The sequence below is a fragment of the Aphelocoma coerulescens genome, chromosome 3 (genome assembly GCF_041296385.1).
Source record: "Aphelocoma coerulescens isolate FSJ_1873_10779 chromosome 3, UR_Acoe_1.0, whole genome shotgun sequence".
NCBI classification, from domain to species: domain Eukaryota; kingdom Metazoa; phylum Chordata; class Aves; order Passeriformes; family Corvidae; genus Aphelocoma; species Aphelocoma coerulescens.
In genome coordinates, this window is record NC_091016.1 from 62,743,106 (window position 1) to 62,770,658 (window position 27,553).

The window sequence follows — 27,553 nt, forward strand, 5'->3', positions numbered from 1 at the left end:
GCTCTTGGGGCCCCCTCCCTGGGAAAGAGAACGGTAGGTGGTTTGCAAATATCCCCAGAAATGATTCTGAACATTAAACATATTCATGGGAACATGACCTCACTCTATTAAAATGTAAAACTTTAAAAATGAGTTACTATATTTGGACACAGAAACAGAGAAAGAGAACAGCAAACATGCCTTACTGCCACCCCACCCCATACATTCAGTCAGACCAGCAGGTCAAGCTAATTCCCTAAAACTGGGACCCAGCACTGGAGGTGAACCCAGCCCTCAGGCACCCTGACCCAGCCACTGATCTGCTGTGATACCTTCCCTCACCTCACCTCCCTCCTATGTGTGCCTGTTGTTGTTCACAAGAAGAATGAAGATTTGGAAGGAGAGCACACCCTTGGGTTTCCAGCAGCGGGAGATCATCTGTGAAGGCACCTGCTCCTTCCTCACAGCAGTATGATCCTGACCAGCTGTTCTTATGGAAGAATGCCTCCAGAAGGGTGGCTCAGCACTTACCTGACTGTAAAGAAACCTAACACAAAGGATGTGTGCATTTTTCTGGCAGACACAAGTTCCAATATGTAAATTCTTCCAAACTGCAAAACTATTTGTTATCCAAACACATGGGATAACAAACACTATGATTTGTTACTAACTCCTAACAGGGAGTAATCATGATGATAGTTCAGCACATCTGGGAACAGTAAGATTTTCACCTGGTGGCCATGAAGTATGGCAACAGGCATAGCCAGAAGGAATTTAAACAGCTTTCCATAAAAGTCAGTTTCACACCAATCCCCATGAGGTTTTCTACCACGCTTGTTCTGTCTAGCAAATCTTAGGAGCAAAAAAGTAAGAGAAACCCCAAGGAGCACAGCTGGGCTATGAAATTCAGCAGTTTCAGCATGTTCCCATGAAGGCTGTGCAGCAAAAGCATACCTGTGTTCTGCTGTATCTTACAAACTCCACAGAAAAAAAGTTACCTTCACTGTTTGAACACCTGAAAAGGCACTAACTAACTAACACATCTTTCCTGCAAAATTAAAGGGGAAAAAAACCCCAAACACCACAAAAAACCCCCCAACAAACCAAACAGGAGGGAAAGCATGTAGGTGCAAACTTCACTGCAGTCTGATAAAGTAGGTTATCAAAGTTCTTGGTATGTTCATTCATCTAAAAATGACCTGGGGTCAAAAAATTCATTGATTGATTGAAAGCTAATTTAAAACATAATCTTTTTCTGGTTATTCTTGGGATAAAACTTATGTGTCACATTTCCAGTACACCACATGGGGTTTGGTTGTTATCAGAACACATACACATAAATGAGCGCAGTTCAAGTGAAGACACCTCCCATAGTTTACATGTAATAGCTTCTAATCAGAGCAAACAAAGAGACTTCTCTCTCTGCTGAAAGCTGAACACGTTTCAAACAATCATATTGAAAAATGCAGTTGGATTTTCCAGGGGTTTTTTTCCCTTCTCTCCCTCTCCCTCTCCCTCCACTGTCTTGGCATGAAATCATATAAAATTAGATCCAGAAACAAGGAAGGAGGTTAACAGCAAATTCACAGAAACAACTATTTTTTATGAGAAAGAACCCGAGTCAGCATAGCATGGTCCTATGAAATGCCCAGCAAAAGCTTCCTGAGAGGAAAGCCTTCCTGTTGCACTCTGCCCATTTTCCCCAGCAGTCAGCAGCAGTCCCACCTGGTGCAAGGCTGTGGCTCCTTGGCTGTGACACCTTCTGCTTGCTTTAGGTCTTCACTAGCACTGTCCAAACTGTGCTGCTTCTATACTGCAGACAGCAAGACTAAAATCCCCCTGTTCACAGAAACACAGACAGCCACCAAACTGCTCATAAGCACCCTGTGGCTCCTGGGCCACATGTTGGACCCCCTAATCTGCATCTCCCGTACCACAGATTCTACCTACCACAGCAGAAGTATTTTATATTTATCAAGAACTTTTCTTTTGGAGATATTTTTGGCAGGATGGTTGATTTATTTTAGCGTCAGACGTTTTAGTGGAAAATGTGAATGCTACTGTGGCAGTTCAACACAGATGCCAGAATCTCCCATCTTTGTTCTAGCAGAAAAAACTCCAATAGTACATCTTCCTAAATGCACATATGTATAAATACACATGCACACAGCCACACACACACCACATTAAGTGCATTAATACAGTCAACAGTTTTATTGATGGCAGGTCAACACCACAGTTTCAATTCTGATAAATGAAGTGCAGCAATTATAATGACTAAAGCTTAGTATCGATTAGTTGAAATATTTCCAAGCCTTGCAACATTCCCTTAAAAGGGAACCTTAGATTGAGTCTCTCGCTCCTTCATTGAACTTGGTTGTTACTGGGCACCAAGTCCAGATGTTGCATGGGGGAGACTGGTGGAAAACTGGGTGACAAAAGCTACCTCTCCTAAGAAAACCAGCCCAAATCAATGCTTGATTTTCCATTGGTGACTTTCAGCATGGACTTGTGGGAACTTTACCAGCAAAAACACTAGCAGCTGGGATATATTTCCTGGAAGAAAGAACCAGGCAGGTAGACACAATTTGGAGAAAGTAACAGGAGTTTACAGTAGAATGCAAAGAGGAAGCATGGCATGCAGAGCGAAGAGATATTGTACTCATCCTGTGGCTGCAGAACCTGATGTCTTTAGAGGCACATAAAACAACACGAAGCAAGTACAGCTACTGGGAATCAAAGTGCAGTGCTTAAACCCTAGGATCCACTTCTGCAGGTATTGGTCTGTGCACTTGGCTCCACTGATGTGCAAGTAGCCACAGTATGAAAGAAAGAAGTCCATGCAGAGAAGTGAATACATGGACACTTAGGACTGGTCAGGGCTGAGACCTGGGAGGGCCAGTCCTGAAAGAACACTCCAGTACACATTACATTCAGTGAACACTATTAATAAAACTGGAAAATGAGTTAACTTCCTCAATGAGCCATCCAAACCTCCTACTGATATTCCAACTCAACGAAGAGAAAAAAAAAAGTGGGTTTTTTTTGATCAATGAACCCTAAAGTATATATCTAAAATACTGAAATGAAGGAGTCTTCTTTCAAAAGCATTTGCTTTTGTAAATGAAGGGTCATTAACAGCTTAGTAGAACAGCTTTAGTTCTTACTATGCATCCACTTCATAACAGACAAGTTCTGTTATTCCTTGCTTCATTTCCAACAGGAAAAGCATGCTTGATTCCCAGCTTCTTTGGGAACAAAATGGGTAGGAGACTCTCATCCTTAGCCTTTATGACCCTGTTAAATTACTCTTCTCTTTTAAGGCATGAAGTGATTTCTTTAAAAAACACCACATAGGCATTGGGAAGCTCTGCTGCTGAACAGACACAGGGATCTATTTCTATGAAAAAAAACTCACATGTGCAAGTATCGTATCTGTGTTTCCATTTATTTGTTTTCTTTTTCCTAAGATCTAACATTTACTTCTTTTTCTCTGCACAAAAGGTTTTTATAGGGAACCATATGATAATTAGCTAATGTCTTGACTGATACTATACTAAAGAAATTATGTCTACCTGAGCTTCTTTAACAGACTGACTAAGAAAGGATAATAAAATTGGGAACAACAAATTAGACAGCAGTATAGCACATTTTCCTCACAATAACTATTCTCCTCAGGCATAAAGGCAGTCCTGTAAGATACAGAAATACAAAGTACATAATTATAGATTATTATAGGAGAATTGCATGAGACTTTCAAAAATTTGTGGGTTTAAAAAATTGCAGATTTTTTTCCATAGATGAAGCTCTCAACTCAGATTAGAAAGTATCTCCATACAGCTCTATTTATTCTGCCAACAGTCATCTCAGTTTGAGATCAAATAAAAATCAAATATTTTTTCTACATTTCTGATCAATCTGTAGTTTCTTTAAATTATTTCCAAAAGTCACACACACACACACACAATAACAGTAGTCTCTATTATTCAAATCTAAGAAGCAATCTTGCAATGCAAAATTGCAAAGAATTTGTTCCTGTTTTCATACTTTCCTAGCTCGAAGAACAAGATCAACAGACAGTAACGGCATCACTTTGGGAGAACCATTTCTCAGATATGTATTTATATAACTCTGGTTATTCAACATGCATATTTACTTAAAGCTCTGTATGATTACATATCTCACCTTGTATTTGGTATACTTTACTCTGTTGGTTAGAAATCAAATATTTTATACTTCTTCCACTTCAACACTGCCAATAGGTCAAAACAATTTCATATTTTATAAAGATATTAGAAGAGGCAAAGTGACAACTGTCCTGCCAGAACATCCCTATGCACCTCCCCATCACATCTGCCTGAGCACCTTCCAGTCCAGTAAGGTAAACATAACACACTCTGCCTTGTCTTATCGCCCGAGGAACAGAGAACAAGTGGCACCTTCCGTGTCACACATGAATCATCTACTTTCTTCTCCATTACACCAACTAAAAAAGCCCCGATCAACTGAGCTTTCCACAACCGTGATTCTTTTCTATTTGCACCATTACAAGTACCCAGGAACCCTCACTGTTCAACATTTTCATAACATATCTAGATTACAGCACTGAAAGGACCTACAAATATATCTCAGGTCCAACTTAAATGTTAACTTTATATTAGCTTTAGCTTTACATTTTAATGGCTTCCAATGCCTATCATGCATAAATACACTTAAGTGAGGTCAAAAAACAGTTTTGACACATTTGGATAACAATAATGACAACAGAGCCCACAAACTTTGATATCTGCTTGCTTGAGTTCAGTGTTCACATCTCAGTCAAAATTATAAATGCATTTGCTTTTTTTGCTTTTTGTCTCTGAAAATCTTGGAAACTTAACAGCAGAAGCCACAAGCAAACATGTTGATGCTCTACAGTTAAGCAATGTATTTTCATTTCAAGGATCACAATGTAATCTAAAGAAAGCATGTTTGTATATGGAGCCCAAATTCTTCCAAGAAAAACAGAGAAGTTATCTGCTGGGAAAAGCACAAAATGAGACAAAACTAGTAAGATGACTAGCTCAAAATCACTCGAAGAAAAAATGCCAGACTGAGGAACACAAACTATTCCAACAAAACATGAAACTTCCCAAGCACTTCTCTCAAAATGAGGGGACTACTTGAGAGTTTTCAAACTACTGCACCCATGCACAGACACTTTTAATGTTTTTTGTTTGCAACAAAAACATAGCAGTTCCTACTGCCATGTAAGAACGAGGCTGCAAGGCGGCAATTACTCTGTTCTGAGCTTGCCCTTACACTTCAAATAACAAAGGAAGAAATTACATTACTTAACTTTTTTTTCCTGCTATCGTAAGTGGGCCACACCTGAATGCTGTAGCTGCATGAGCCCAGAAATCTGTTCCTTCAATCACCACAGAAACTAATATAGAAACCCTGGCAATTTGTTCTCCTGTTTTCAGTAAAAAATTTACATATGAATTACACACCAAATTCCCTTGGTCTAATAAACTGTTCTGGACTTGCACAACGAAAATACTGCTTCTTCATTATCATCCTCCTCTTGCTATTCTTTGCTGTCTTTACAAAAAACCCCTGTACACCTAAAGCCAGCAGCAAGAGTAGTGGTAAGTCTACCTCTTGCCTTGAGTCCCATGGAAACAGAAGTTTGGAAATGCATCCTCACATTTCAAAGGATTTTAAAATTCCCAGATTTTCTGCCAGACAGGCCCTCTTGTTAGTCACTGCCTTGTGTGTATTAACACAGCAGTCTGTACCAGTTAAGAAATCATCTGATGCAAACTCAGCTGATTCTCAAAGGCATAAAAAATTGCATATAATAGCCTACATAAATGACTGATGTTCAGGACCTAACTGGAAAACCCAAATACTGATTTTCTATTACTTTTCATATTCATTAATCACCGTAAGATAAAGAACAAATGAACACACACAGAGGCTAGAAACAGCACAAGAGTCACTTAGGTGTTTCCCATGACAGAATAAAACTCAAACATTGGTTTTGCACTCAAGAACAGAAATGCAAACATTTCATAATCACACTACATATGGGAAATCAAAATAAACCTTACCTTATTTTAAATGGCAATCTTAGTAAAATGTCAGGCTGTGCTAGTACAGGGTATAAGGAATCATGCCATCCTCCTTCAGCAGACTTTTGCAAATGCCCCTGTATTCAACTAAGTCTAACTCCACTCTGTTTTGTTTCCCCAGGAGGACCCATTCAGGACCATGTGCTCCTTTTCAGCTGTCAATAAACAGAAGCGGTGAATTCCCCAGCGCTTCACAAAGCTAGTTAGGCATAGCCATTCATTTCTTCAGGAAAACAGGGCATTGATTTCAGCAAATTCCCAGGGAGCAGCTACAACAAAGAGATCAAAGACCCACCTCCTTTCCTGCCTGGCTTTGGCCGGCGGGGCTGAGAGGAGCAGCAACAGGTTTCCTGAAGAGCGGGCTCTATCCTCACCGACCACTGCACGCTCCATTCATGCCTATCGCCTTCCTACGTTCCCGGGACAGCCCCCAGCGCTAACCGTGACAAACCCCTACATTCAGGCAGCATAATATACTGCACACTAGTTCATCCAAGGATAAAAAGAAAAACAAGCTCCAAGGGAAGTCTGCTGCTTCCCTGACCAGCCGAGCCTCAGTAGCTGACAGACTTTTCATAAACGTCTTTTTTTTCTTAGCTTCTCCATCTAAACCAGAGAAACACTTGCTACCTCAAATTCATTGTGCTGAAACTTCTCAGGAATGTTGGCTTTTCTGATTTATTTTCACAAGCTTGAAGACTTAGCTGCTGGAGTTTGAAGTCTAGCTGCAGCAGCCCTTGTATTGTGCAACTATGATATTTTCTTTGTGCAATTTGCCCTAAGACTGCAGTAGGGTTTTTTCCTAAGGAATTTAAGGGGGTTTGTTCCAGTTTCGTTGGAATTTTTACTTTTAAAATTATACATCTTGTCTTCATTAATGTAACCTGGAACAAGATTTTTAATGCTAAAATTTGACCTTTTATTGAACCAAGCATTAGCAAAAGACAATGCTGTGGTCAAGCTTAAGGACTGGTGGTTAGGCTACATGTCTACTGCTAAACAGTAAGAGCCAGAGACCTGGTGCTGAGACCACCTGGCATCAGCTCCACACGTCTGTCTAGATTCCCCTTCATCTCCTTCTCTTTTCCCCCACAAACAGTTTGGTTATATCCAAATTCCTTACCTGGAACACAGTCTGGTAGGTATTATCCCTCAAACACACCCTAGTGTTTGTTGCTTGTTAGTATAGGCTAGTACTGAGCTCACGGGCTGGCCCTGAAATATTTCTTTATATACATACAGCCATAAAGATCTGAAGTCAATGCACACCTGTACAGATTTTCCATGTCATTCTTTAGCATTCCCCTGCACACAGATGTTTTACCAAGGCACTACCCGTCTGTCACAAACACCCAGCAGGTGGAACCTGGAAAGCCCCCTCAGCACTGGTACTGACTCCGGGCCACTGACACATCTCCAAGTGAGAAGACAATTGTCTGCCCCACTAACATGAGCAAGTATCACAGGACCTGGCACAGCACAAGCAGTACTGAGAAGACCAGGGACAGGTTGTAGGCATGACTGCTCACTGCGCAGAAGACAGCTGAGGACACAAGGAAATACAGAACTGCAGAATTACTGAAGTTGCAGGAGATCTGTGACAATCAACTAGCCCAGCCTCTTGCTGAATTCAGGCCCTTTAATGGCATTACCCAGGGCCTTGCAAGCTGTATCTCAAATACTTCCAGTGAGGGCAACTCCACCACTTTCCTGGGCAGCCTATTCCAGTGTTTGATCGACCCCCCAGTGAAAATGCCCCTTGCATCCACAAGCATCTCCCCTGAAGCAACTTGTGGCTATTGCCTCTCGTCCTGTCACAGCGCCTGCTTGAGGAAAGGCTGCTTCCAACTCCTTCTCCATAACCACCATTTTTGTACTGAAAGACCAACACTAGATCCCCTTCAGCCTTCTCCTCTTTGAGTGGAACATGCCCAGCTCCTTCAGCCTCTACTCAGGTGACAGCATCTTTAACACACTGATCATTAGGGGGAACATGAGAAAGGCACTGTTGCTGAGCTGAAAAAAAAGAGAAGTGAAACTGCCAGGGCATAAAATTGCTAAAGCAGACAAACATCTGAGTATAGTTGAGGAGTCTTGACCATGACCCCTGCAGTCAACCTGCCCTCTGCTTTCTTTAATATTTCACTCCTGCTAACAGTTTTGCCTGTTGTATACAATACAGTCAGGCATATGACATTCCTTATTTTAGGGTTCTCTCTGTATCTAAATGGCATTTAAGCATGCCCTGAAATTGCCAGTTCACAGGTAAAATTAAAAAAATGCATTTTAACAAATAACTTGATCTTGAAGTATATGTTTCACCCCCACAGATAATTGCTATTTGCCATTAAGCCACTGATGGTTTTATATTTATTAACTGATTACTATTTATATTTATATTTATTAACTAATAACTGATAGTTATTAATGAAAAAAACCCCAACCCTGTTTTCTTTGTTCCTCTGAGGAAGTAACGAAGAATGATAAAAGGCGTCTGAATTTTCCCTCTCTTATATTGCACAGTGTGCATCTGGGCAGCCCTTGGAGGCAATGATAAAAAAAGGCAGCTGAGGAACTGGAGGGACTCCAAAATAAAGCATGTAGATCAGATCAATAAGCATAAAAAATGTGCTTAATGCTTCAGATAACTTAAGCTGGAGCAAGAGAGTGCAAGTATCGGGAAATTGTGAGCAGCCACCTTCCGTGGTAGTTACGACTGCAAAGTATAAGGATATGCCACTTGTCTGTTAAGAAGAAGGATGAATAATAGTGATAAGGCATGAGATTTGGATGTGATTGGGATAATGATGCCTTGGAAGCACAGGAGTTAAATTCACAAAATGATTAAAAACCCCGAGCACATCACTCTGTAGTAATCTGGGATGGTATTTGTGCCAAAGATAGATAAAACATTTTAGACAGAATTGCAATTTTAAGTCTCAATGAACCAGTCTGTTCTTATACTTGGGACAGATTTTTACAATTTTACTCATATTAAGTCATGCTTTACTCCAAGAATAATCCCGCTGATTATAATGGTAATATTGTTCCACAGATGTCTCAGAAGAAACGCAAATGCAAAAGCAGACTTTATACTTCACATAAAAGACATCAATCATGAATACATCTGGGAATCTGATAAAAACATATGGTAAAAAAAATCACAGTGGGACGATGGAAATGTACTTACAGAGCAGGTCTGTGGACATGTTTACAGATCAGGCAAAGGAAACCTACACAAAATAAATGAAAAAAGAATTATCAGTTTCCTGAACTAGCACTATCCATGTTTATATCTCATGCTAGTAATCACATGCATAGTCTTTTAGCTCTTTAGGAAATAAGAAGAACATATCTACAGAAATCTTACAAGGAAGAATTTCAATTTGTAGAGGAAAAGGAAAAGAAAAACTGATTCCACTTCATTTCACAGACAATGTAAACTGGCAATATTAATGTAATGCCTTTTAAATAAGAGCAGTTCAATGTATTCCACATCTTCATTAACATTTATTATTATATATTTTCCAGGCATCAATTACAACAGAATTTTCAAGCATCATGTATTTTACCCCATTGCATGCTATTCTGTGTTTATGCCTGATATATCTGGTATTCATCCTAACAGTTCTGACCCTTGCAGAGTCAAAAAGAATATTAACCAAATATAGGACAAGACATTTTATTTGCTCTCTTGAAAGACTTCTGGAGACTTCTGGTTTTCTGCTGAACTCATTCATCTTTTTCCCTTCCCATTCATCTGCTGGCTTTTGACTGAGATTTTACTATAAGCACATAGGAGCAGAGTCAGAGGTTTCTGTAGCTGTCTGAGCAATCCCCAACACACGGGTATCCCAATGACTGAATAAGACTACTTGGAGCTACAGAAATAATAATGCATGTATTAATAAGGAGACACACAAATAACAGTACAAATCACATCACTGTATGCCATTTTATTCCCTGTACAAATCTTGAAAATATCAGGCAGTGTTTAAAGGTGTGTGTGTATATGAACTGGGGTGAAAGAAAGACGTTCAACAAGTCCAAGTGCCAAGTCCTGCACTTGGATAACAACCCCAGGCAGTGCTACAGGCTTGGGGAAGAGTGGCTAAAGTGGCCAGGTAGAAAAGGACCTGGGGTGCTGGTCAACAGCAGCTGACCATGAGCCAGCTGTGCCCAGGTGGCCAAGAAGGCCAATGGCATCCTGGCCTGTGTCAGAAATAGTGTGGCCAGCAGGAGCAGGGCAGGGACCATCCCCCTGTATCTGGCATTGGTGAGGCCACACCTTGAATCCTGTGATCAGTTCTGGGCCCCTCACTACAAGAAAGACACTGAGGTGCTGGAGTGAGTTCAGGAAAGGGCAACAGAGCTGGTGAAAGGCCTGGAGCACAAGTCTGATTGAGGAGCGGCTGAGGGAAATGGCATTGTTTAGCCTGGAGAAAAGGAGGCTCAGGGGGGACCTTATGACTCTACAACAACCTGAAAGGAGGTTGTAGCCAGGTGGGATGAGTCTCTTCTCCCAAGTAACAAGGGACAGGACGAGAGGAAACGGCGTCAAGTTGTGTCAGGAGAGGTTTAGGCTGGATATTAGGAAAAAAGTCTTCACTGAAAGAGTTGTCAAAGCACTGGAACAGGCTGCCATGGGAAGTGTCCCCATTCCTGTGGATATTTAAAAAACATGTAGATGTGGTGCTTAGGGACATGGTTTAGTGGTGGGCTTGGCAGTGCTGGGTTAATGGTTGAAGACAGCAGTATTTTGTTGCTGACTGAAACAGGTCAAAGAAAACATCTTCATTTTTAAAAATACAATGATCATTAGTAAGATACTTCCAAATTAATTGGAGCTGGTTGCAAGAACTGAGTTGTGCTGTGAGAAAGCAGCAGTAAAGGGGCCCACATCAGTGAGTCCTCTTTCCAGATAAAAACACGCATGCTGAGAGCAGGCTTCCTAGGCAGCAAGTGTCCTAGTCTGATTTCCATCATCCAGAAAACACTTTATTTCTGAAAAAAATCTACTCTGCAGTTTGACTCCATTCTGGCTGAGAGCAAGACTCTTTGTGGTGTTAATTTCTAAAAATATAGGCCTTGCAGAGGGAACAGTGGATTTTAATGGCATCCATATGTGACTATACACGCACCAGGCTTTGTCATCCCCAGAAACAGCAGGCTACATGTTATCACTGTCAAACCAGGGCCATCAACTAATAAAGATTTCTTTTCCCCCATTGAATAACTAGATTCATGATAAAATAATTTAACTGTGCTGGCATTCAATCGGCAGGGCAATTACTTGTTAAACCGCAACACAACAAGCTCTTTCCTCCCATATGGTTTGAGTCATTAGTTATACCTTCCCCCTCACACATCTGGTCTGCAGCAGCCTCCTGTCATGAGAAAGTGCAGCCTCATTCCATGCCCTCCCTGGCCCCCACACATCCTCCATCCAGCCTTGTTGCAGTGACACATGCAGTGGTCCATGAACACCCCAATTAATATTTGGCCGAGTTGTTCTGTGATGTCATTTTGGAGGTAAATCACCAAAATGTTTTTCTCCACAGGCCACTGAAGTCTGAGAAATTTTTTCCCCCCATACAATTCTATGATGAAGTGGTCCTAGCAGCAGCAACCCCAAAGTGCCCAAGTCCAGCCCTTGGGAAGGGCACAGAAACTATAGACCAAGAGGAAGCACCCAGTGACTGCAACACAACCCACTCACACAGCAGAAGAACACCAGGCACAGCATCACAAGGAAGTGCTGCTCCTCTTCCAGCAGCTGGTTCAGACATTATCTCAGACACAGTGAGGATAAATACAGCAAAGTGTATTTGCAGGGGCAAGGACGTTTAAGTAGAACTACAAGCTCCTTCATAAGCTATGCCAGCTCTTACCTGCAGTTATCCTCAACGTGGACCCAGAACTGCCTGTCATCCCAGCTGCACAAAACCACACCATACATCCCTCTCCTTCTTCACAGGCACAAGGGCACCCCTTGTGCAGTGTATTGCCCCTGCCCAAGGGGGCTCCAACAGACGCAGAGCTGTGGCAGCCACACGCGCTGAGCCAACCAGGCACAGTGTCTGGTAGTTTCTGGCCACATCAGTCACTTGTCCATCTAAACTCAGGTGGTTGGCCAGTGGCCATGCTGGCCTCAGTTTAACATTGGCCAATCTTCTGTATTTTCTCTCCTTGTAAACGACACTGATGTACCACACTGACCTTTAGACAAAGTGTTGTAGGTATATTGGCCATTTTTTGGCCAAATTTGCTGTGCTGCCCACAGAGTCAAAAGAAGTTGTTTGTGGTTGCTCTTAAGTATCCTCCTTTCTCATCAATGAATGGACAGAAGAGGAAGAGAAGCAGAGTAGGGGATGTTTCCCATACGTGAAAATTGGAGCTTTGAAAATGTGAGGCAAAGCCTAACGAGGTTTTTACAGGCTTTCAGGTATCAGGAAAATACTCATTTAGGTTGAGTAGGACTTGATGGGTTAATATAATAGATGGTTAACAGTCAAGAGATAGCAAAGCAGTGATTACAGGCACTTTGGATGATGAAAAGTTCAATGCTTTGTGGTGGTGGAAAGTGGTTTGCACCCGTTAGAGGAAGTGGGGATGGGTTCTGCACTGCCTAGAAGGACATGTCACAGTGTATTTTCTGTAGGAGCCAGGATTCTAGGGTTTGGGTTATTTTCAGTTGCTCCACCATTGCCAAAAATTCACAGACTATACATTTTGTGTTTTATAAGTGATTGTAGTGGGCACACTGTGGGCATGTATGACTCAGGATAGATACACATGATGGTGATGGGACTGCCCTGGGATGCCCAGAGTCCACAGTAAGAAAGGCCACAATTTTAGGCCTGTTACCTGTTCTGTTGTGGTGCAGAAGACGTGGAAGTAATGAAATCAGGCAGCATTTTCCAAGTATGGTTCATGAGGAGGACCTACAATGAGGATCAAGGTCACTGCTACAGGAAAGGTACCTCCCACAATGAAATGCACAGGAAAACCAGCCTGCACAGGACCTATGGGGCTGTTCATGATGCACAAGACATCCGTGAAGGCTGCCAGCATAGGCCTTGACAACTTCCTTGCTTACCAGTGGTTCACACTGGAAGAGCAGCAAAGACTCCACTTTCTACAGCTACTGCAGTTTACTGCAGAGTTCTAGGAGGATGACAAGGTTTTACCAAAAAGCACTTATTTCCCTGGCCTTGAAGCTCATCTTTACCAGAGACAACAAACTCCATGACAAGGGAAGCCAGGAAACTGTTTAGGGACCTTTGCAATGTCTGCAACATGAGACTACAAATTGTTGTTCAAGACAGCTGCCCTGCATGTAACACCCAAAGATTCTCATGTGACTTCATGTGGCAGAGCTCTTCCACTGACCTCCCTTTTAGAAGATGTACATCTATCCTCCCTGGCATCATGCCACAGAAAGCCAAGGGAAAAGCAGGGCCAGATGTGGGAAGAGCCATAAGTGGCAGCAACAGGAAAAGCTTTCACACTGCAGTGATACCCTTGTGCTTGCAACACGATGCCATCTGTAGATAACAAGAGAACACGGTGCCTGCAAAAGAGACCTATGCCATGCAGAGACAAAGACCTGGATCAGAGCTTTTGAATGATGAACTCACTGTGAGTGGAAACATGGTTTCGAACCACTCAGCTTCTGCCCTCCAATAAGTCCTCAGAAGTTATTACAGAATTCCACACAATGCCCAAAAACATTGACAACTGTCAACACAAGCATACTCTTTGTAGCGATCTGACATCATATGGCCCTCAAATGAACCTCAGCTTCATGCTGCTCACCAAAGAGGCACATTAGCTAATCAGTCACCAAAGGACTCTTTTCATGATGTGAAGTCATCTGTCCACCTTACTCATGCAGCTGAAAAGGGACACTGCTATTCCTTGGATACTCAGAAGAATGCCTGGCACAACTCATTTATAGATTCACAACACCTTCATGTAAGTGACATTGTTATCTAAGTACCTTTTATCATATTTAAACTGCATAAAGGTAAAACATAAGTAAATGTATTTTTTCAAGACATCTATGGTAAGTAGTAGAGTTGCAGTTGTCTAAAATACACAAGCAAAGATGTGACAGGAAAACCACACTTAACCTACTTACACTGAGATTAAATCAGGAAGGACTCTTTCTCCCACCACAGAAATCAGTTGCTGGGGTTTAACTTTCAGCACACCTTATGACTCAGGTTGCATCCCTCAGAAGAAAACACCTTCAGGAGACAACACATTTATCACACAGTGTTAGCATTCCACTAGTGTCCCTACTTGTGTTCTTTTGGCTACTGCAAGTGCTTCTGCTGGGCTAACTGTTGACACTGTTGAATTTCTCCCAAATTCATAAACAGGAAAGAAAATCATAATGATATAGAAAATATTTAAGATTAACAGAGTACCAACAGGGAAAAATGAATATGCAGGGCCAAAATCTTCATATAAAGAAACCTGCGCAGATTTCCTGAAGTTTGTGTTAGTCCCACTTGTACCTCCACATCAGGATTTAGTGCATGCTGAGTACAACTGATCCAACATGTGATCTGTTTGGTATCACTGATCAACAGTGATATTCTGTGCATTTTTTATCTACCACATGTAGAGTCCCTCACTGATGAAAAATATGAAATTATAAATCACTTTATTTACAATATAAAATAGCACAGTTTGTACTTTTACAATTACTTGGGGTTTTTTTTCATGTCATGGAATTATTCTATAATTACAAAACAGAATAACTGTGTTGCCATCATCTCCTTCTTTATGTACAGGATTCTGCATCTTTCCCTTGATTGAGCAAAACAACTTGAGCAGTACCACACACGAAACCTTGTGTCCCTGATCCAGAAATCTGGCTCACTAGTATTGCAGAAGTTCCCTAAGTAAGTCTTATTTGTGAATATAAAAAATAAGGAAAACCCAAAATTATAAATGTAACATGTTTCTCTTTTGTAAAGGACTATGCAGAGGTAAAAGAACTGTACAAAATCATAAAGCAGACTGTGAATGAACAAAAGTCATGTCCTCAAGGATGTTTTCTCTAATGCATTTACCAAGGATATTTTGTATGCCTTCATGATAATGTTTTAAATTGTGTTTACACACACACAGACACTATACAAATACATAAGCCAGTCCCACTGCTGAAAGAAACTTTATATGCATCTCTACAGATTAAATGCAGTAGTATGCAAGCAACCAAGAGCCCTGTCAGTTCCCAGTGATGTCAAGAGTTATCCTAATGAAAATTTTTGGATCCCTTACCGAATATTTTGGCAAAGCTATACTGAGCATTAATTTTGGACACATAAAAAAGTCCTGCCTTACCATTACCTCCACCAACCAAACAATATTATAACCTGGTTATGATCATCTCAACATGTAGCATCATCAAATATGGTCCACACATGGGCACCTAATCTATCTAAGTCTGTTTTCAGTTTAAAGCAGAAAAACCCCAATTTTCATTAAAAGTAAATACGTTTTATATCCTGTGCCCTGATACCAGAAACACAAAGATCAACAAATCCCACTCCATGTTTCAAAGCAAGTTCTTCCTGTTCTGAAATATGGCACTGTCTCTCACCATAATTTTCCCAGCCTGTATCACTTGACGCTGGTCTATTTTGGTCAGCAAAAGACCTGTGGCAGACAAGGCATCAAACACAAGTCTTTGCCCATCTCCAGTGCCCTGATAACAAGAAATGCTATTAAATAGCATTTTTAAAAAGAGATAGTAACAAAAGGGAGACAAATTCCTAGGGAACGATACCAAACGGCATCTCATGCCAGCCTGCCTCACTGAGGGCTGCTCTTGTTTGGCTTTGCAAAGCACTCAGCATTTTGACTGCGATCCAGCAAAGCAATTCTGCATTTCCCATGTTTTTCCACCACTGACTTGCAGGGAACTATTTGTACACATGAAGACAAACCTACACTTCATATTTTGCTGGGTCAGGATCAAGGCACCAATCATCTTTCTGGATCCTTATTTTCTTATGAGAATTGGATAAAATGAGCTAAAAAAAAAAAATCTTGTTTAAGTGTGAGCTTTAGAAAGCCTCAAGACCCAGGAACATTCCTAAAATAATTTGCATTCCATAGCAGCAGGGCAAAACCATTTCCATTTCAATGAGCCTGTGGAGAGGACTCTGGTCTACTGGCTGAAACTCAGGACTGAACCCCAGCATAAAATAAACACTAAACCCACTTGTACAAGGTCATGTGAAAAAGCACTTTTTCCTGTTCTCCCTCAATACCTTGGCTAAACTCTTTTTCATCACTTCAGGCCTGCATCCCAACACTCATTTCAGGAAGGGCACAGGCACTCCTCTCTGCTGGACAGACTGGTCAGCAGGGAGATTTCCCATCCCTTTCCTGCAGGATCCTCAAGCTGCTGTCCCCAAAGAGTCAAAAAGTCTGTGGCTTTAAAAAAGGTTTGACAAAAACCTGGATTTTAACACTCACTTCTTTCATACGCTTGATACAAATAACACACACTAGCAGCCGAAAACTTTCCAAATGTGGTGAGCAAAACCCACAGCGGAGACAAACAAACAGACAAGTTCCCACACGGTGCAACAGTGTGACCAGAGAGGGGGATACACATTTAGCCAGTACTTTGGCAATGTCAATAAATTTCAGGCAATCAAAAAAACAGATTTATCATCTGGAAGCCAACACCTTACCTCACACATCTTGCTTAGATTATGGTAATCTAAAACCTCCCACCCTCAAAATGCTCACAAACTTGCACATTATCTATGACAGATGCATGCTAAGCACTATTGCAATAATGTGATGCAGTGTGTAATGTTGCTGCTATATTATGTAAATACTTATATTCAAATTATTTGGTCAAATTACACTTCTCAGTTTTGCTCACTCTCATATACTTTTAGCAGTTTTAAATTTCAATGCTGTGAAATTCTGCTTCATTCAGAAACTTGTAAAAGTGAGGAAGTCTAACCTGAAAAGGGATTTTGGGTCAAGAGTATTGGTATTTTTCAGTTATTTTAGATGCAAAATGATCTTCACAGTGATTCCAATGGGTTTAGCTTAGTCTCTTTAGTTGCTTCATAAAAGCTACATAAATTACGTGGTAAAGCACAATTAATGCTCTTCCACAATATGCCTCACTGTTTGTTAAAAGCTTCTTGGCTAGTAGAAATGTTTTCTTTTTCTGCTCCACTCCCAAAGGCCTCATACTTAAGAAATTTGCTTGAGCTGCCTGAAGTAAGCAATGTATGTAACATGAATACATCCTTCTAACTCTAAAGCATAGGCAAAGAGTTTTCACTAAGAACTTAATACTCGAGGCAGAGAGACAGCAGGAGCTGGTTTGTCTTAATTAACGCTGCAAGAGAGAGTGGGTAACAGCTGCCTGTCACATCGCTCCATTTGTCTGCTTCAACCGGCACGCTCAGATTTACTTCGGACAGCAGCTGGACGTGTCAGCGGCAAACTCGGCAGCAATACCACCCACATCCTTTCCCTCCTGTTCACACACATGGACTGGCTGGAGTGGGATACTGCATGGAAAATGCAGCCTACCACTTCAGAAGGTACAGAGGCAAGGGATAATTATTAGAACTAATCTACTGAAACTAGCCAGCACATGAATTGTCAGGGACTGGTTCTGTTGGAACTAAACTGTAACTTGAGGAGTGATTTCTTATTGCCCTTTCTTAAAAAGTATGTTAGTTTCAGGGGTTATATTTTCATAGTAGTGCCCAGAATACCTAAGGTGCACAACTCTAATAATATCCAAATCCTCCAAATGGTGCACATATGCTTTAATAATGGAAAGCTACATGTGTTCCTAAATATTACTTAGCTGTTTCCTTAATTTTTCCTTTGGTTATCAAGCCATTTAATGAGTCCAAAAATCTGCAAATTGTGCCTCACAGATTATTGTTGAATAAAAGCAGATACAGATGCAGACTATTCATATTCAGCACAGTAACCTGTTTCTCAGATAAAAGAGAGATAAAATGTTGCTCCCCACTGTCAACTAAAGATTCATTGAACCTCTTGTTCTCCCATACTGACAACTGGTAACACAGAGTTATAACTGGACTCCTGCCTTTCCAAGGTCTGGACTGAAATTGCATGGTATACAAACCTTTTTGGGATTCTGTGCCGCTTGCACATTACTCAAACAAGAAGCCAAAAAAATTACATACACTGTGCGTACACACACAGTGTTCATGCTTGTTTAAAATTTCATCCTGCAAGGCAATGTTGTTCTACTGTTTTCTGCTGCAAAACTGACACTTGACTAAATTAAAGGAGACTGTCTCTTCTCTACACAAGTTTCTTTTGTTCAGTGAAAGAGAACGCGAAAGGAATTATGAAAACAGGATAACAAGGTCAATGACGTAGAGACTGGTAAAGGAAGAGCCACTACCTCCACAGAATGACAAAAACAACTTAAAAACAAGTCACCATTAATTCTCCTGTCAGTACCAAATAAAGAGCTTGGAATATGGTGCACCATAGATTAATGAATACCAAGTGCAGGCTGATACAAAATACACCTTGTATTTCAGCAGTTTGGCATTTTTATTGCAGTCACTTGTCTGTATGCCAATTTTTCAGAGACAGCCTTGGAATCTGATTAACATCTCCACAGGCTCTAGCAACAGAGGCAAAGAACACAATTTCTTCATTTAAAAGTGATCCTGACATAGAAAAGTTACAATAATGTAGAAAAAACAAGCTAAGTGATCTCTAACCTTTTATTAAAATTCACCAAGAGGTCGCTTGTCTTCATTTCTTCACCCAGTTGCATGACCTCTTCAACTCCGACTTTTAAAACATCCATTCAATATGGTTCTGTGAGTTAATGAAAAATAACCTGAAACAACTCAGATGTTTGGCATTTGCAGCCCAAGTCACCAGAAGGCTGGATTAGTAATTTATAAAAAACCTACATTAACATATTCTGTCAGATGTTTATATGGGATGTGAGGTCTGCAAGTGGAAGAACTTAAGATTATCTAAAAGTGCCCACTATCAAATACTTGGATGTTTTCTGTCAACAGCTACCAAGGTGTATTTTACTTGTTGCACCATGACATTCTTATCCCCAACATCTACTACGATCTTAACAAAAACAGACTTCTAATGAATGGTCACGAATGACTTGCTAACCAGATTCATATTGGGAGAATCCATATGATTCAGGAGTCAGTGCTCTGCTGAGACAAAATGAAGGCACAGGTCACACTCTCCACAGTGATGCCATCTTAAATTGTTCTGTAAACTTCGTGAATGCAACTTTGGAATAATATCCCTGTCAAAATACATGACATTAAAATTAAAATTTAATGCAATTTCAGATTCTGGGACCCAAATATATTATTGGAAGTATGATAGTAACCATAATACCTAAGTAGAGGTGCAAAAACTTTTGCTATCAGGCTGGATTTTAATATTAAAAATTATAACCTGACTACGGGTCTCTCTAAATTAGATGATTATTTATTAAATTTATAAAGTTATCAGTGCAAATCACTGACCACAAAGATAATTCAGAGACTTATACAGTCTAAAAAATTAGTCTGTTTGACAATTAAAAATTTTCAAAGTAATCTATCCTGCTGATATTTTTACAGATCAAAAAAAGACACTCATTCTACACTGTCTTCAACTATTTTGTAAACTGCTTTTTTGATTTGGGTAAAAAATATTTAAAATAATCTTATTCATATTCTCTGTTTTCTATTAGTTTAAGAAGTTCATACTCATTTTTTAATGTTTATTTTTAAATTATTTTATAATGCTGAGATTTTTGATGTTGATAAAAGTGGTATGAAAAAATTAGCAAAAATCTGATAATTTTATTTTTTAAAGGACTGAGACCACAACCCGTTCTCAGTCAGGTCACTTTGATGACCTCTAACATCCTCATATACACTCTGTAACTCAGTATTTCATTTTTGCTTGAGGTCTAGAAATCTGTAAATATTTGGCTGTAGAGGTCCTGAAGCCTCCAGAACTTGAAGTGTTCTGAGATTCAGGCATCAATGCTGACAAATCGCTGAAACAATAAGAACAACTTAAAGGAAAAAAAAATCATTTCAATCCTTATCTTTTCTATTAGAGTAAAACAAAGGGTGGAAAGCAATTTACTCTCCCATTTATCCTTGCTTTGTTTTCTATCTTGTCAATCTCTCTGTTTTGGCCAGGGCAGCCTTTCTTATTTTCATTCTATAAATGCTTAAAAACTAGGACACATTTTTATTAGCCAATGCCCTCCACAGACTCAGCAAAAAATCTGTACAGCAAATTCAATGATTAAAATGGGAGACAATTCCTTCTATCACTTACACGAAGAGCATTTTAGAGAAGAACAGCATGTAAATGTGCACAAGTCAAGTAAAGATGATTTCCAAGCGTGAGAATTATTCTTGTCCCTGGCAGCTGCTATGTGAGAAGCAATAAGGTCCAGAAGCCTTGCCGGGCACAACCAGTGACAAGAATATCATTACGATCCATCTGCAACCCCCAAGAGATGCAAAATGCCTCGGCAATCTTTTGTTCTAAGCAAAACTAGAAATCCAAAGCAACAGGTTTCCAAGCCAGGACATAGTGAGTGTCACCATATGAACACCTCCCTGACCCCCTCAAATGGTTTTGAATAAGGGCAAGCTGAGAATACCTTTGAGAACTACAGAATATTGGTATCACACATTTTATAGTAAATGTGTTTGCTTTGCCTGCATATTTACTTGCTTTGTGAGGAAAGAGTGTTGGGTTCGTAAAAACAAGTGAGTCATGAACAAGTCAAAATATTTCCAGTAAACTTATTTTTTCCTGAATGCCCTGAGTTAACTGAAACCAAAACATTTTGCAGACTTGTATCAGTTTCACTGGCTTGTGATGAATAGGTGCTACAGGCTGTGCTACATTTTGCTGAAATTGTTAGTTACAGAATAACAGAATCAATCAGGCTGGAAAAGACCTCTGATCATTGAGTGCAACATGACCAATCACCACCATGTCAACTAGACCATGGCACTCAGCGCCACATCCAGCCTTTCATTAAACACCTCCAAGCACAGTGACTCCACCACCTCCCTTGGCAGCCCATTCCAATGTGTAATCACCTTTTCTGTGAAGAACTTCTTCCTAACAGCCAACCCAAAACTCCCCTGGGCCAGCTTGAGACAATGTCCTCTTGTCCTGTTGCTGTTTTCCTGGGAGAAGAGCCGATCCCCACCTGGCTAGAACCTCCTTTCAGGCAGTTGAAGAGAGTGATAAGGTCTCCCTTGAGCCTCCTTTTTTTCCAGGCTAAACAACCCCAGCTCCCTCAGCTGCTCCTCATAACACTTGTGCTCCAGACCCTTCACCAGCTTTGCTGCCCTTCTCTGGACAAGAGAAGTTTCATTTACCTTCATTCATTTGGGGTCTTACAGCCTAACTGTGGAAATCCTCACCTGACATTTTTTTGTACTTTCATTGGCATCTACCACTGAGAACCAACACAGAGTGATCTCTTTCCAGCGCCTGGCACCACTGGGATGAGGAAGGGCTATCTGGCTGCCAGGTTTACAGGAAGCAAATGATGTATCTACTCATGATACCTCATGTGCTAGTTTCCACTGAAAGAGAGAGGAGTGGTTTTGTCATAATGCATTTGGACTCATTCTGGCCGGCAGCCCTGGTCTTCTTGGATGAGTCCCGAGAATACAAAAACATAAGTGCTTCAGGAGGCAAATCACCTGCTGCTCTTTCTCACTGTGAGAGATATTAAGTCACTTGCCTAATTAATATGGGTGATTGCTGAGATACCTATGGACAGTTGAAGCAGAAAAAGATGACGTTACATCTTCTTGGTTTGTCTTAATCATTTTAAAAGGGTTTAATGCCTTTTACTTACTCAATGATGCAGGTGAGCCATGACTCCCAGCACATAACAAAGAAAAAAACAGGAGCCAGAAAGCATCCTAGACTATGCATGGAACATTTCTGGAGCACTACAAAGGTTGCCTCTCTGCACAGAAAATTAAGCTGGTTGCTAAGACGGAATGAAAATTGAATCAAAATAGAACTTATGATTTCAAAACAAATCTCTGGGGGTTTTGTACTCCTATCTATGAGTTTCCCTTTTGTTATGGCAATCCAACATCAGTTATGTTTTTAGTAACTGCTTTCTCCTAGCTAATACTTTCCAGCATTTTAATACCTTCCCTCTGCCTTTTGCTTACTGCCTCTTTCTAGATCTTTGTTCAGTACCTCTACTTCCTTTCCTTTCAAACTCCTCTTGGTTCTCTGCATGCCGTATCTGTGACAATGACTCTAGAGACAATTCCACCTGGAAAAGAAGTAATATCTACCTCTCTGGGAACAAAATAAGCATTGAACTAGTTTAGTTTTGTCTTTAATATGTGCTTCACTGGTCCTTCCACTGCCTATTATTGCAGGACAATGTAATGATTAGACACTTGGTGTCCTCTTTGGGCATCAACCCGTCAAGGCAAAATAGAAGTTTAATGCTATATAAATAGCTTGTTTATTGCTCAGTTTTACAGCACTTTTACTGTAATCTTTAAAAAAGGCATACTGAATCTGAAGTTACTTATATCTGCAGGACGGGACAAACCAAAGCTGTCGATCACATTATACAGCTGCAGGGATTGAAATAACATTCTAGCTAAAGTACACCAACAAAAGTCCAGTGATAGTTTATGACCAAATAATCACATGGGACTCTTCCTGTTGTGGTTCTCTCTGAAAGATACATGTGACACTCTTGCAGAAGACATCCTTGCTTCTCCTCAAGAGTCCCTCAACACCATGAACAGCAACAGGAATCTGGAAACAAGACAGTGAGTGGAGTAGCTAAGTTTAATATTGTTCAATGCACTACATTTGCTTGTTGTTGTGCATGTTAGCACAGGTTAGATACTGCTGCACTAGTATTTTCAGAAGTGCCATCTACAGCTGCTATTCTGCATTTGCTGCTAATGCATTTTTTGCTACAGTTCTTCAGATGATCATTTGATGATCTAAGTTTGACACGGGACAGTGCCTCCCAACAGGGTAAGTCCAGAAAATTTACTAATCTGTGGATGAATCTTGCCATTCTGCAGTGACTAGAGCTCCCAAAGTGGCAGCACAAGACTTCCTCCAGCATGGTTAGCATCACCATGAAGACAAAGCATGGTGCCATCTGCACAATGAACGTGGTGAGCCATTCCATGAGGCATGTCTGGGGCACCTGCAACACCCCTCAGCACCCAAAGCTGACACTTAGCACTGAGACACCTCTAAATGAAACATCCAGGTCTGGGCAGCCATCCATTGAGCTACCTTAACCATAAGCACAGGTTTCCCTGTCACACTTTTTTGCCTGCCACATGTAAGGCAAAAAGAATACTAACATTCCTGACACCCAAGAGATGAACCCTTTTCTATTATATCTCAACACACAAAAGAGACAATTCCCCTACTCCTTCCCAAGATAACAGAGAAAATAGGCAATGAAGAAACATCCTCCTAGAACAGACCCTTTCCCACCTCCCTCAGAGCAGGGGAACAAGAGACAGAGGAGACAACTGAGACAGGGAATCCTTCTACATTACACAGCAGCTGGGCTGGGATGAACATCAGCATTTACTCTCTGACCTCTGTGAGAGCTGGAAGTTCTTCCCCATTACTAAATCATTGATGAGCTAGGACTAGGTGCCACTCACAGCAGACCATGATGATATTCCTGAGATACTTCCTACATCGTCTTCTATACTTCTAAGTTAAGAATAGAAGGTGAAATGCTCACAGTTCTTCCACACAACTGCTTTTTCAGTCTTTTCACAGATACTCACAAGAACTACAGTTCTTATTTATAGTTCTCTAATATCTTCAAGAATTTGTAGACAAATCTTTTTATATGTGAAACTTGAGGATCTCCCAAGGAAAGAAATACAACAAACAAAAATGTTTTGTAACCAAGTTTGCATGACTGAGCTTAATTTAAGCCCTTTTATGACACACCAAAAGGACTAGAAATGCATGCTCTTCTACTTTATTCCACCTGCAGTTTTTGAGGGTTTAAGCAAGGGAATATACAGTGTCCGTCCTCAGGGATGCACTTCAAAAAATCACAGAATCTGTAGTGCAGAAGAAAACACCTGGAGGTAATCAGTGTGATCAAGTTATCTTTCCAACTCATTAGAACTAAAAATCAATGCCTTATGATACAATCCATCATATCACGATTCCAGCTTGCAATGGTAAGTAGCTAATGCTATTTGGAAAGCTTATATTTTCTATCTCAAGCTGTTTGTGAAACACCTTCTCCTAAAATAGTGTTCTAGGTGCAAGATGCAGAAAGATAAAAGCAGATTTACTCTGTCCTCCAAGACAGAACTAGTTCAAAAAGGCATCCTTGATCCTGATTTAGCACTGCAACTCATGCCATTTTACACATGATCAATCAGTACAAGCAGAAAAAGCAAGAAAAAAGAGGAAATATGAGAAACAAAGAGACAGCAAAGTCCACTGGAAAGAACTGTTGCTTCTAGATTGTCATGTCAGAGACATCTGGAACCCAAAATGCTCTTGTGTAGCAAATTGCAAATAGCCCATATGCAGAAGAATGAGTTGGAAGATAAAGACAAGTCAGCAAAAAAAGCAAAATTGGAAGCAAAATATTTATTTGATTATCCCCAGGATATGTGTAGAACTAAATTTTATGATCAACTTTCAAGATTTTCCCATACAGAATTCAAGTCAACTGACCTTCTTTCTGTCCTAACTCTTGTTATTTCCTGCTAGTTATCACAAAATAGCAGTATCCTTGGCATCATTCAAAGAGATTTCCTACTTCTTTACACACACGCAAGAAAAGAACAAACAGTTTCTTCTGGGTTTAGTGACAATTAAATGGTGCAGCCGCTTGCACGGTGGCATAGGCTAAAGTAGAAGTGTGTGACTGCTGTTCCCGTGGTATTTGGAGCAGTCTTGTTTGCCTCACACTTATCTTTGAAAGCAGGAACATCTTAAAATAAAAGGTCAGAAGGGCCAGTAGGGAACTAGCTGGCAATACTCTAGTTTTGAAAACATCTTGTGAGCCAGATTGCTCCTACTGAGGAGGATGATTTAGATTTGCAAAGTTAGGTGTAAGGTCAAGTGCTCAAATGCATCAGACTTACAATGCCAGCACTGACTGCCTTAAGTATAGAGTGTGTATTCACTTATGAGCAGGGTGGGGGTTGATGTTTTTTGCGTTTTAATCATCACTCAAGAAATTAAGAATTTGAGGGAGAGGGACAGCAGCTCAGGTCCCAGCCCTGGCAATACACTGCAGATTAAATGTCTCTCAATAGTCAAGGGAGGGGAATTATCTTATGATGCTTCCTTTCCACTGAGTCCTGGCAGAAGGGCAGGCAGCGAGAGAAGACATGCAAGTGCTCACAAAACTTCACACAAGGAGATTCTGGATAAAGAGAAAGTTACAGAAATTAAAGGAAATAGAAGTCATTGCCTTTAGTGAGCATGAATTTGTAACCTGCCCTGGTTAAACTCAGAGAATAAACTACACGATTTAATGGCCCCCTTTAGGAAATAATTATTTATTTTCTTGTATTTATGTGATTTTTGGTATCAAACTCTCCAAACCTCCCACTACTGTCCTCACTCTGATACGCAGGTCCAGAGGAACAGGTACAGTCTTTCTAATCTTGTTTCTCTCTTTTATTCCCGCTCATCCCATCTTCTGCTTCTTACACAAATAATCCTATTATCAATTTTCAGCATCTGCATGATCAGAACAACCAGGTCCTATTTACATGTCAGAGCACTGAACAATTCAAAAAGCAGTGGCAGTCAGCCCATTACACAGTTATAGTACTCCAGGATCTATACCAATTCCCATTAGGTTTGCAAATGAGATTTTGACTGCTTTCACTTACAATTCAGGGCACACTAATGGTGGAAAATATACTGCACATACAGTGGCACCACAACAGCAAACACACAAAATATCAAAAAATAAAAACACAATTTGTCACCAATCCTGTGACTGTACCTGTACTTCTGTTTAGCAGAACGCCCCACGTTCCACCCAGAGCCACCTGCCCCACACAGCCCCATTTTGTGTTGTGCAGTGTGACCACTGCCCATGCACAGAGGCAGAGCAGTGTTCCATGCACTGCTCCAGACCAACAACAGGGACAGGAAGGACCAGCGAAGGGAAATTCCCAATGACAGCATCTTTATTTCTCCCCGGTGAAGGGTCAGAGCGCAACAGAGATGATGCAGGGTCACTGGCATACTGCAGACCTTGCAACAAAAAAGAGAAGTGCCAAGAAGGGACAGGACTGCTTGACACCTTGTTCTGCTGCATGTAATTAGGTATCTCAGAATTAAACAGCCAGATTTTCTGCTAAGCATTGGGACAACCAAGAATCAGGTCACACATGCTGATGTTAATTTTCCAACTGCAATACTGAGATGTGAGTGCTCAGATTGAGAACCTCTTCCCCATTCTGTCAGAGATGGATTTGCTAATCTCCTGGTTATAATGCCAGGCACATTCTCTCCTACTGATTCCTGGAAAGAGAACGTATGTATCGTTTGTATTTATCCATGAAGATCCTCATCATGTTAGATGAAGTGGCCACAGACAAATATGTATGTAGATATATTGTGCACCCAAAAACATAGCTTGGATTCTGTCCTGTATAGTCCTTTATAAATTAAAAATATCAGCTGAGGTGGGAAGATTGTGTGTAAACTCACATTTTAAAGACAGCTACTACTTTGTACACTTCATCAACTACTTTAAATATCTTCTACAAAAGCAGTTTGCCTTACTGGCCATCCATTGTAAGGTGGAACCTACTTGCTGTGCTAAAGTCAGACAGGAGAAGCAAGAGCTCTCAGAGAAAACTCTGGCTGTCCAAAATTCACCTTTCTAAAAAATGAACTGTCATTTGACTGAGGGACAGAAACTTTTAACAGAGAAATAAAAAACAACTGAAAGTTAAATTTTAACCAAGTTAGGCACTTTAAGATAAAAACCAAATCCTATAATGTAGTATATTCGTCTTCCCCACAGGAAAAAAAAAAAAGTCGTGTGTCCCGTAGGAGTCAATGACAGCTCAAGGCTTGACCTCGGCAAGCTGTCAGCCTGCTGAAGAGAGATGGAAAACTGTGCAAACCGTGCTGCGGCTGCTTCTGTCGGCGGGGGTTTTGATGCAGGCGTCGAGACCCGTGTGCGAGCGGCGGGAGCACCTTTGGGGCCTTCTATGTTTTTCCACAGGGGAAGAAACCTCCCGGACCATGATCCGAGTCTCTCGTCACGGGGTGCCACCGCCAGACGCGGGTCACGGCACTGCCCGCTGCCCCACACTGTGCCCTGAAAGCCCCGTGGGGGCCGTGGGGCTGGAGAGAGGCACGAAGGAGAGATGAGATGT

The 27,553-nt window shown here is 40.8% G+C and overlaps 1 protein-coding gene across 4 annotated transcripts in view; it reads right to left on the reverse strand.

Annotated features, from left to right (window-relative positions):
- The window catches only part of PLAGL1 (PLAG1 like zinc finger 1), a 47,001-nt gene that overhangs the window by 18,937 nt on the left and 511 nt on the right, over positions 1-27,553 (reverse strand). The window contains exons 1-2 of one of the 4 annotated variants that reach the window (XM_069010560.1): positions 19,284-19,301; positions 9,286-9,328 (exon numbers count right to left, since the gene is read on the reverse strand). In XM_069010560.1, coding sequence (XP_068866661.1) covers positions 9,286-9,304 — 19 coding nt within the window. In that variant the 5' untranslated portion in view covers positions 9,305-9,328; positions 19,284-19,301. Of the gene's footprint in view, positions 1-6,390; positions 6,453-9,285; positions 9,329-14,238; positions 14,257-19,283; positions 19,302-27,553 lie in introns of those variants that run through there. The other 3 variants (XM_069010561.1, XM_069010559.1, XM_069010564.1) reach the window with 3 other exon arrangements.